The following is an 11,065-nucleotide window of genomic DNA, read 5'->3' on the forward strand; positions in this document are numbered from 1 at the left end:
TACCATCACATTAAATACTTTTAAATTATAATACATAATTATCTAACTAACATGACAAAATTGATCATTTGTGTAAATTTTGATGATGTTCTTTTATTTTAAATTCATGTATTATGCTAATGTAATAATATTTTTTGACATTTAGATGATTGTTGTATTATTAATGTATAATTTATCTTATTAATTAAATTTTATTGTTCCTTCATATAAATAAATATTTAAATCATCACGTGTCATTATTAACGTGCAAAGAACGTTCATAGATGCTAGTAGAACCTATAAATCTAGACCGTGAATCACGTTTAAAAAACAAATCAATCGTTTTAGTTCCTAAAAATCCAAAAATAAATGTAAAAATAAAAAGAGTAGATAAAGCGCTGATACAAATGAAAAAAAATAGAAATTACACAAAGTGAATATAATAAAATTAATATACAGTAAACATAGCACTCAATTTGGGATCAATTCTAGGGTTTCTCCCCACACACACGAAAAATAATAATGTCTACGAACGGGAAATTAATGCCGAATTTGGACCAAAACAGCACAAAGCTCCTTAACTTAACCGTTCTTCAGCGTATCGATCCTTTCGTTGAAGAAATATTAATCACTTCAGCTCATGTTACTTTCTACGCTTTCAATATCGACAATAGCCAATGGGTATATTCATTCTTTTTCTCCTAAAAAAATTGCATCTTTTATTTGTATTATTCATTTTCTATAAAAAAAAATTGCATCTTTGTTAGTTTTAAAGAGTTTTTTTAAAAAAAATTTAATTCACTTTACAAAGTTAATTTTTGTTGTTGTATTAGAATGAAATGGGTCTGAATAGTAGTAGATAATTAGTTTGGGATTGAGAGTAGTTTATTGATTGCTTAATGGTTTGACTTGTGTTTGAGTAGTTATTATTGAAGTACTAATGTTGTGTGTGCGCGTTTTTTTTAATTTTTGTTTTATTGCAGAGTCGAAAGGATGTGGAAGGATCTTTGTTTGTTGTGAAGAGGTAAGTATTTTGCGTTTTTGGAGTTGTAACTCTTTTAGGCATTTTTTCCCTGACTTGTTTTAGGGTTCATTATCTACATAATATTGGCATGAAATGAGTTTAAATGGAATAACGTGGTCAGTGAGGATTCGTATAGCCAATCCCAACATGTTTGGGAGTAAGACTTAATTGTTGCTTTTGAGTTTTGATTAATTAGTGACCTTTTTGAGGTGGATCATTTCTTTAGTTCAAAAGATTTTAGATATAATATGGCCAGAAACTTGTACAACAGAGGGAAAGGTATGAGCTTTAAAGAAGCTGCAAATTTGTAGAAATAATCTGCCTTAATAGTCAAATGATTTACCAGTATTGAGATTAAGATGAGCAGAAGTTGAGTCAGAAAATGTAGAAGATTCAGATAGCCGACCCTAACTGGCTTGAGACTGAGACTAAGTTGATTAATTGATTTCCTTTTTTGTATGACAATGTTGTTGGGCCAGCTCATGCGCATCTTTAATTCCATCAGGTACCTGCTATCTCTCAAGTCTCACTAGCACAAGCACATGCACCGGGTAACTCTGAGTCACCAAGTCTTAAGCAGATGGGAAGAAATCACCTAGTGGTTTTTGTCCCTTGGGATTTCAACCTAAGACCTCATGGTTGCCTCTCACTTCATTGGCCATTAGGACACAACCTTGGGTGCAAAATTAAGTAGGCACAAGCACTGATGGGGTCTCATATTGATTGAAAAGTTTCTACACTTAATGCATTATTATTTGAATGAGCACCCAAGGGTGTGGCCTAGTGATCAATGAAGTGGGTGAGAACCATGAGGTCTCAGGTTCAAATCTCAGTGGAGGCAAGTGATTTCTTCCCATCTATCCAAGCCTTGGTGGATAGAGTTACCTGGTACCCGTTGCTGATGGGAGGTGACTGGTATCCCGTGGAATTAGTCGAGGTGCGCACAAGTTGGCGCCGGACACTACGGTTATCCAAAAAAAAAAAGAGTTGATTTGAATGGCGTGCCTCTTTGAGATATTTATTGTTTCTTTGGTGGGTGTTACAGGAGTGCTCAACCTCGGTTTCAGTTCATTGTTATGAACCGCAGAAATACGGGTTAGTTATTTGGTTTATGTTCTAAAACTTTCTGCTAGGACTGTATCTTTCATGGAACTTTTGCAAGGTTCTTTGATGCTTTAGGTTCTCCATCGTAATTATCTAGATGTTTGACATTTCTAAGCTGGACTAGAGAAACATACATTCTATGGTTAGTTTTTGTGTTTGTTCTCTTTTCCTGTGGAAAAAGTGCATAAACTAGTAGTCATGCATGACTGACCTTTTGATTTGAAAATTGAACCATAGTAATATAATTCATGATGTTTGTAACATATTGATGAATCTCAAGGGGGGTTAAGTAATTTTGGAGAATTCTGAATTAGTAAACTGACATACAGTTAGTGTCAGGAGATAGTAATGAAGTAGTCCTCATTAGCTGGACAATTTATGACATTACGTCTCTTAGAGTCAATGAGAACTTAGTTAAGAACATAGCACAATGGAAGCAGAGGATCTACATAGGTAATACCAATTAATTAGGATTAAGACATAACTATAAGAATTTTGTTTGCTATGAGTCTTTTCTGGTTAGGAGCTTGTATATTCGAGTCAGTATGAGTGCATTTAAAGAATTTCTAGTTTTGAGAAACTCCTAGTATTGGAATGAAGTAGACCTGAATAGAGCAGAATAGAAACAAAGGATTCATATATTTGACTCAACTAATATGGAATTGAGGTGCAGTTAATTGAATGATTGACTGAATCGGTTTAAGCGAATTAGAATATTCTAAAGAAGCGAATTGAGGGATATAACTCTTGTAATTTGTAGAAGTGCGCCAAACATTTGGGGGTGTCCCAGAATATGAAGTGGCTCATTTGATATTTCTTAGGAATTTTTATAATGGAGACACATATTTTGTCCTTGCTTTCGTGTTTAGAACTTATTAGAAAATTGGCTCAATATCAAGTCTTGAACTATTTGAGTGCTTCCCTTCTTCACTTGGTAGTTAAATATAAATATGAAGAATATTTTATCAACTGCCTTTTGTTAAGGTAGTAGGATTTCAGGACCAATTTAAAAATAATTCTTACAGAAGGAAAAAAGGGAGAAAAAGAGAAGTGATTTCTCTTGGGATAGAATTGAACACTAAAATGATTCATCTGAACGTTTTGTTTTGCAAAAAAATTAGAAGGATGAAACAAGAAAACAGAGGAAATGGCCTAACGTGAAGACTAGTTAGCTTACAAAAAGTACAAAGAAAGTTTGAAGCTCATTCCTTGAGCAGGTGATGAAATAAATTCTAATCTCGAGGAAACTTTTCCTGTACATCGATAAATGCTCTCCCCTCAAGCATTGGTAATTAAGTAATCTCCCTTAAGCATATTAACCATATCTCTGGTCAAGAATGAACTTGTGTTTTCAGATGGTAATAAAGTGTTTTAAGGACCATTTCTCAATCTGCATGTTAAAAAGCTACTAGATTCCATTAACTTTTAATGTGAAATACACATATTCTGTCTGATGAACTAAAAGACTGAATAATCATGACCAGTCTTTTTATATTGTCATGTGCCAGGACTTCTAGAGGGACAAGAGAGGTATAGTGATTACCAAATCCCCCCTTTTCCTTCCTACATATGGCTTTGGATTTTGGAGTTCATCTCTAAGTTTTTATCATAGATATTGTGGTTACTCCGTTTGTAACTAGTGATTCTCTCTTGGTATTCAAACAGTGGTTTCCAATTCTTTGTCCAGAAGATGGACTTGTCAAAAAAAAAAAACAATTCTATCTCCAGTGAATTTTTTGAGGGTATAGAGTAGGACACTCAGATATTGACGGCTGAATGCCTTGCATTTAACCCGTCTTTTAGGTCAATCAACTTTAGTTACTTAAATGGCGCTTTCCCCTTTTCTGGATGACAGTCAATTGTTTATAGAGACCCCCATTGGAATTTCTTAACAAAACTAGCAATATGGACTAGGATTTTTTGAGTACCATGAAATTGGAAGATCTTTTATTTTATGAAAGATGCCAATATACTTTTAATGCCATCTTAATTTTATGAAAGATGTCAATATACTTAACTGGCATCAAAATTTTGTTTTAACCTCCATAAATTTGGTGTTGAGACTTGCTGATAAAAAGGAATTTAGTGTTTGAGACTTAAATAAAGCTATTGACGTGAAGTTGATACAGCAAGTTGAGATTTTGCTTTCTATATGAGCATGTATGTTTAGTTCCTTTGTGTTAAAGATATGATTCTATTCCTACAAGCAGATAATTTGGTGGAGGATCTCTTGGGAGATTTTGAGTTTGAGGTCCAGATCCCATATTTATTATATCGAAATTCTTCCCAAGAAGTAAATGGGATTTGGTTTTATAATTCACGTGAATGTGAAGAAGTTGCAAATCTCTTTAACAGGTAACTTTTTCAATCCTGTTTTCTCTCCATAATCATTCTTATCCAATATTCCGCATTTCCACTCTCCCTGCCCCCTTTTTCTGTGTGGGTATGTTTAGCTCCCCCTCAATATTCATTGTGTTAATTCTATGTCAAAAAGAAATTAAATTTGCATAATGTGGCATTTTGAGAATTCAATTGCTTATGCAGTCAATCTTTTGGAGTATGTGTTTGTAATCTAATTTATGCATGATTTTGGAATAGAATTCACTAGTTCTGCTGCCTATAGTTTGGACCCGTCTTGAACCTCAGTCTATAACATCTGAAAATGCTGCAGTGAGTGGCCTAAAGATGAGCAGAATGGTATGTTTGGCTTAGTCACTGTTTTGGTAGGTGAATGATTAGATGATGTCCGACTTAAGTTGCAGCTTTGTTTTCGTTGTCTTTTCCTGATCAGTAAAGAGAAATTGTTTTACTTTGGCTTGGGGGTGTTCTCCTTTTTATTTCCAAAATGCCTAATATGTTATAGTACTCTGGCTTGGGGATGTTCTCTTTAACAACCAAAATACCTCCAACTCTTTTGCCCCTCAGGGTTTTGGTCTAGTGGTAAGAGTGCAACGCATTATGTATGGGTTGTGGCACGTCATGGTTTGAACTGTGCTGCAGACAACAGCCTGGTAGTTATTAAGTGGAGAAGGGTAGATGGGCCCATTATCCACCGAGTTTCGAACCGTGTGCCATTGGCCCTCGTGGATTTATCAAAACACCTCCAACTCCTTTCTTTCCATGCTACCCACCATATATTATTTGAAATGGTTCCCTAGATCTGCTTCTCACCTTTTCAAATAAGTTTCTCTTAGAGCTATTGAGAAGTTGAGTATATGTTCTTTATGAACTTGAAAACTTTTGGGCAGAGGCATCTATCAACAGGGAAAGAAGAAAAAAGCTTTTAGGTAAAGATTCAAGTTTGTATAAATGCAAAACAACTTCTTCATACCTTCCCACTTATCTATTTATTTATCACCTTAATGAGAAGGGAAAAGCTCAGATAAGTACCCCTTTTTGCTGTTCTGTGCACTGATTTCCATCTCAATCCTCTCTTGCCTTTTCTTTTCCTTATGTATCTTATTATGCCTGATAATCAGTTTTGACTTTTACTGGTGGTCAGGATATTGAGTGCTTATTCCAAGGTGCCTACCAAGTTCAAACTACCATCAAACAAGAGGTATTCCAGTTCATATTTATAAAAATCAGAATATATTTATTGATTAAAATGATAGGTTCTCTTTGAGTGTTAACGCATTAATTTTTATACAGTTCAGCATTGGTCTATATCTTGACTTATGTGACTTATGTTTCAGATATAGTAGTTTAGCTTGACATTTAACAAGTTTTTGGTCTTCCCTTTGTTTGCTAATCTTGAACTGCAATGTGACTGAGAGAGCATAATAAATTAACATCGACACCTTCCTAAAGAACCTGGTCAACAAGATACTGCTTGAATTTTCAGGGGTCGGATAGTTGAGTTCCAACTGCTGTTAAAATTATTGTAGATACTGTAGATTTGGTCGAAATCTATGTGCTCAGAATGATCTTGACAGCAACTGTGAAATGAGAAAGTTATCGTAGTGTCACCTGAGGTGAGCAGGATAACATTGGTATCTAATGTGAAACTATGCTTTTAGTGAAATGCGAATTGCTAGTAGTGTTGAATGGGCCTTTGAATTGTTGGCTCTTGTATACTGTTTGAATAGGATTGGTCCTAGCCGGACCATGGGTGTTTTCGTCTAAACCAACTTGCTCCTTAAATACTAAGCTATATGCATGGTGAAATTGGCTGCAAAAAGCTAATCAGACATTACTTTGTGAAAAGTGAAAGCTTTTATTGCAAAATAATCTATGACTGAAATAAAGCAATCGCAATCGAGTGGCTAGCGAAAAGCTAATCAGACATTACTTTGTGAAAAGTGAAAGCTTTTATTGCAAAATAATCTATGACTGAAATAAAGTAATCGCAATCGAGTGGCTTCTGAGAGGAACTTTTGGTTTTGTGTAATCTTAATACAGTGAATTTGAAGAGCTGGAAGCAGTTCCAAACATGTCGGTAATTGATGGTCCCCTGGAGCCATCTTCATCTACTACATCAAATACTGCAGATGTCCCAGATGATCGTTCCTTTGTGAATTTCTTCAGTGTACCATCTTTCTTCCCTTTGATTTGCTCTTTTTTCCTTTTTTTTCTCCCACATAATGTGCCTGTTATGCAGTGTTTATCTTTCAGGAAATAATGTCTTTTACATGTGTCAGGTCTTTTGGAAGATCTGTAACTACTTTCTTTCATTAGCGTTTGCTTTACGATCGGTTATTCTTATAATAGGAAATCCTGTAAAAGTATTAGCCATACAGCCATACCTTTGTGCGATATGTATACAATATGTAAATAAACCATATGGTTGTTTTTAGGAATTTTTACGTGACATTTCAAAACATTACGAAATCCATCTGTTAAGGGAGACCAACTGAGATTCCCTGTTATTTCACTTAAAGAAGTAACTGACTCATGCAATGCTTATTCCACCCTTCTAAATTGGGGTCATGTAGTTAGTAATTTAAGTGGAGATACTTCTCGACTAGAACTATGTTAGAGATGATTTTTTTTTTTGTATAATGTTCTTTAACTACGTGTTAAAGTGACTGAATTCTGAGCATTTCATTTTGTAGACTGCTATGAGAATTGGGAGTGCTACAAATGCTGCAGTTCAGGGACAGCCGTATGACTTATCTGCAACAGTCCTACCTCCTCCTCGTCCTCCTGCTGCTGTACCTCCCTCTTCAGCACCTGCACTAGCTCCATCTCTTCCCCTTGCTACATCTTTCCAGTTGATTCCTACCCTTGATGCCTCTGAAGGAGACGCCAGTGATAGAAAGTCTTCAAATCTAGTGAAGCCATCGTCATTCTTTGGTCCTCCTCCTTCCTCTTCTCCACTGATACCTCCTGTTTCTTCATCTGTGCCTACTGCTCCTCCACTTCATCCCCCTGGGGATTTACAACGCCTTCACAGAGCTCCTTTGCTTCAACCATTTCCTCCCCCCACTCCCCCGCCATCTCTCACTCCAGCTTCTGCTCCTAGGCCAAACAACGGACCCTTGATTAACAGAGACAAAGTGCGTGAGGCACTTTTGATGCTTGTTCAAGTAAGTGTCCCTGAATTCGTTAGTTTGCTATGTGAACTTATTTTATGGCAATAAAGTTTAGTTTGCAATCAATTGCATCTGCCCTCATAATGAGAATTAATATTCAAAGCAAAGAGGGTCTGCTGAGGGCGCGTATTTAAAAAAAAAAAAAGCTTCCAGCAGCTTATGCCACTATGCTGGAGAAAATCACATTATGAACATTAGTAAGAGTAATTGAGAAGGAAAAAGTAATTGAGACTCTCTGTTGGAACTGGTTTTTGGTAGCTTCTCTCATTCCTCTAGGACCTAATTTTAATTATCTGAGTCACAGTCTGGATACCTTTCCGTCGGGTAACATAAGAACGTTTATACTTTTGAAATTAAGCACCTTACTTCCTTAAGGGCCGATCGTGAAGCTATAAGGTGGGGATTGCTAAATAACAAAAAAGTAAAAGTTTTACCCTATCTGAAGGGGCATGTCTCAAACTCCAACAATAATTGAATAGTTCTTCCCTCAAATCTCTGGATGAGATTTCTAAAAGATCCCGAACCCCTAAATCTCTTCCCCATCCATTTCAGCAGCCGACGCTCTCCGTCCATGCCCAACTCTCTCTCGCTCCCTTTTCTGTCTTGACCTTTGCAGACCTCTCCTTCCCCTGATGAGAGTTCCACACTCAAATTTCTCTTCCTCGTGTTGTGACTGCATGAGCCACATAGTAAGAGTACCACTGTCCAGTTGTCTGTGTCCTCAAAATACCTGCCACATTGGGGTTGCAGCCGCAGCATCATCAATGCCACCTTGAGTTCTATCAGTTAAAGTTGACAAAAATCTGTCATTTGCCTTCGTTTCTCATCCAAACAGTAACAAAAGGCTTCTTGGCGGCATTTTCGGCCAAGGCAGGATGTGAAGTAAGTATTTATTGAAAAAGAGAAGAGCGTTCATGCTTTTTCTTACGGATCCGAAGATCCCTATTCTTGAACTTGATCAATTGGTTATATTCCATTTGCGAGGAGCAATTGTCGAGTGAATGTTTTACTTCTGCCCAATAGACCCCCTATCCTTATCCATCAAAAAAATCTATTGGTATTTTCCATTGCCAATATCTTATTTATCATCGATGACTCCAAGGCTATATTGTGAGTCGGGGGCCGCCAATTCACTTTTTAACCTTGAATTTTGGGGCAGAAAGGGTCAGAGTTGTCAGCAAATTCCTCCCCCATCATCAGCTAAAATTCTTCTCTGACGTCAGCTTCTTTATCTACCCCATTAGTGCCTCATACCTATGAGGTTTTGAGCACTTTCGGGCAGATAGTTGCTGCTTGATCTACGTGGACTGTGATGTCTTCAATATTATCTTATTGAAAAAATATTCTTCGAGAGTCATGTCTGTTATCTGATAACTGATTTACTGAAGAGTCATTTTGGAATGGAAAATCCTATTTTTCACATCAATGTGGCCTAATTTTGGGACGTCCTGGAGAGTTAGTTACCTTATCCACAAAACCACTCTTGCATAGGAACCAGCACTGGCTTTGTTGATGGAACTATGCTTCCTCATTTCTTATGCTTAGTCTTGGAAGTGTTACCTTTTGAGCTATCTTTTTAACGAGTCAACATGATACCAATTACCAAACATACTGATCCAGTGTTTATGACGGGCCCTAGTTTGGGTGGGTTTACAATGCTAAAATTTCCACCCCTGGATTGCCACTTTAGCTGCTGACTGCTGTTTAGACTGAAGGTTCAGACCCTTCCTATTCCAGTATTCATTAAAAGAATGTGTTTATTTATTAGAGAGAAGGAGGAAAGAGCTTTTCAACTTGAAAGATGAGAAAAGATCTTTAAATAGAAAGAAATAAAATGTCCTGTCTACAGAGTCGGAGAAAATGAGGTATAAAGCAATATAATAGTAGACTATAGCTTTCTAACCACTCTACATATTCGGTAATTGTAATTCATTGATAGATTTTTCAACTTTGCACCCAAACAAGAAACAAAAAAACCAAAGGTACGCGACTTATAAGACATGCCAAGTAGTTGATTTGTTATCACCTTGTTTTTGAAAAAGCCAGTTAAAAAAGCTTGGCCAAAAAATATAAGTATGGCAAATAGTATGACTGGAAATTACAAGTCCAGACAATATGTTAAAAACACTAGTAGATTTGAGATTCAGGGACTAGGTGTTTAGGAACTTGCCATGGTAATAGAGACTTCATATTTTGCTTTCCTTTCCGAAGCATTTTCTTTTTAGTACTGAAAATTAGTTATGGAGTCCACAAAATTAAATAGTTGAGGGAATAAGGTAGTATCCCGAGCTCATAATTTATTGATTTCTAGTTTATTGATGTAATAAAAAGTTGATTAGCTAGAGGATTTTATGGTTACTCCTGTAATAATATTTTTCCCTTTTGGCTATCTTGTGCTCATTTTTTCCCTATTAGGATCCATGATTTGATATTATATCATTCACTGGTCTCTTTATGCATCTGATTTTGCCTTCATTTCCATAACAGGATGATCAATTCGTTGACATGGTATACCGCGCTATTTCGAATGCTCATATATGATAAACAGAGGAACTGATTCACTTAATGAAATCTCATTAAAACAGTGTTACTGGCAGAAAGATGGCTTCAAGTGTCTGTCTATTGGGTTCCATCTGTTTATAATAAATTTTGAGACCCATTTTGTATAGTAGTATTAGACTATTAGTCAGTTTACTTGTTCAGATTTGTAATTTACCTTATATGCAATGTCTTTTTTACTAGTCAGTTCTATTCTTGAGCTTTGTGTTCATTAAATAATAAGCAATCATGATGAGTTTGTATTTGTATTTTCAGCTTTGGTCTTCACAACAATTGGGGTGAAATTCAAAATAGCCACTTTTCATGAAAAGATAAATTTGAACGAAAACACTGTTCAAAATTCGAAAAATATTCTAGCATAATATACTGGAGTTTTAGATATTGGAGTTTCAGTATAATATATTGAATTTTCGGAAAATATTCCAACACAATATACTGGAAGTTCATACACATGTGCTTCAATCTCCAGTATATTATGTTGAAACTGTTCCAACATAATATGCTGGAAGTTAATACACAGGTGCACCGATCTCCAGTATATTATGATGGAATTTTTCGTCATGCAGCAAAATAGTGATTATTTCTTAATGACTTTGCAAACGCTGGTTATTTTTAAAATTCTCCAAAAAGAATATATTGGACTTGCATTTATAGAGTCAGAAAGGAGAAAATCCAGTACAATGGAGAACAACGGACTATATCTTACAATTTTCCTGCACCATGTATTATTCTCTGAAAAAAAATGGGACGGAAGCACGAGCTCGAACAGATCTAATTTTTAACCATGGATGAATTTCTGGTCTTTATCCAAAAGAATTAGAATTTATATATTTAAAATTACATAAAGAGTATTAATTATATGTTT

General features: G+C 35.8%; 1 protein-coding gene across 1 annotated transcript; it reads left to right on the forward strand.

Moving 5' to 3' along the window:
• The first annotated feature begins 429 nt into the window (after nucleotides 1–429).
• LOC107814109 (mRNA-decapping enzyme-like protein) lies at nucleotides 430–10,416 on the forward strand. Its single transcript, XM_016639442.2, has 8 exons — nucleotides 430–660; nucleotides 963–1,003; nucleotides 2,049–2,098; nucleotides 4,318–4,462; nucleotides 5,610–5,666; nucleotides 6,509–6,635; nucleotides 7,162–7,635; nucleotides 10,129–10,416. Exons 1-8 carry the CDS (start codon nucleotides 502–504, stop codon nucleotides 10,180–10,182), a joined length of 1,107 nt encoding a protein of 368 aa, XP_016494928.1. The 5' UTR covers nucleotides 430–501; the 3' UTR covers nucleotides 10,183–10,416.
• The last annotated feature ends 649 nt before the right edge of the window (nucleotides 10,417–11,065 follow it).

The sequence above is a fragment of the Nicotiana tabacum genome, chromosome 19 (genome assembly GCF_000715075.1).
Source record: "Nicotiana tabacum cultivar K326 chromosome 19, ASM71507v2, whole genome shotgun sequence".
Lineage (NCBI taxonomy): Eukaryota > Viridiplantae > Streptophyta > Magnoliopsida > Solanales > Solanaceae > Nicotiana > Nicotiana tabacum.

Bases quoted from the DNA above. Each gene is read 5' to 3' on its own strand.
- LOC107814109 (XM_016639442.2), top strand. From the start codon at position 502: ATGTCTACGAACGGGAAATTAATGCCGAATTTGGACCAAAACAGCACA. The intron at 6,636-7,161 runs GTACCATCTTTC...TTCATTTTGTAG, and splicing joins CCTTTGTGAATTTCTTCAGT to ACTGCTATGAGAATTGGGAG. The intron at 7,636-10,128 runs GTAAGTGTCCCT...TTTCCATAACAG, and splicing joins CACTTTTGATGCTTGTTCAA to GATGATCAATTCGTTGACAT.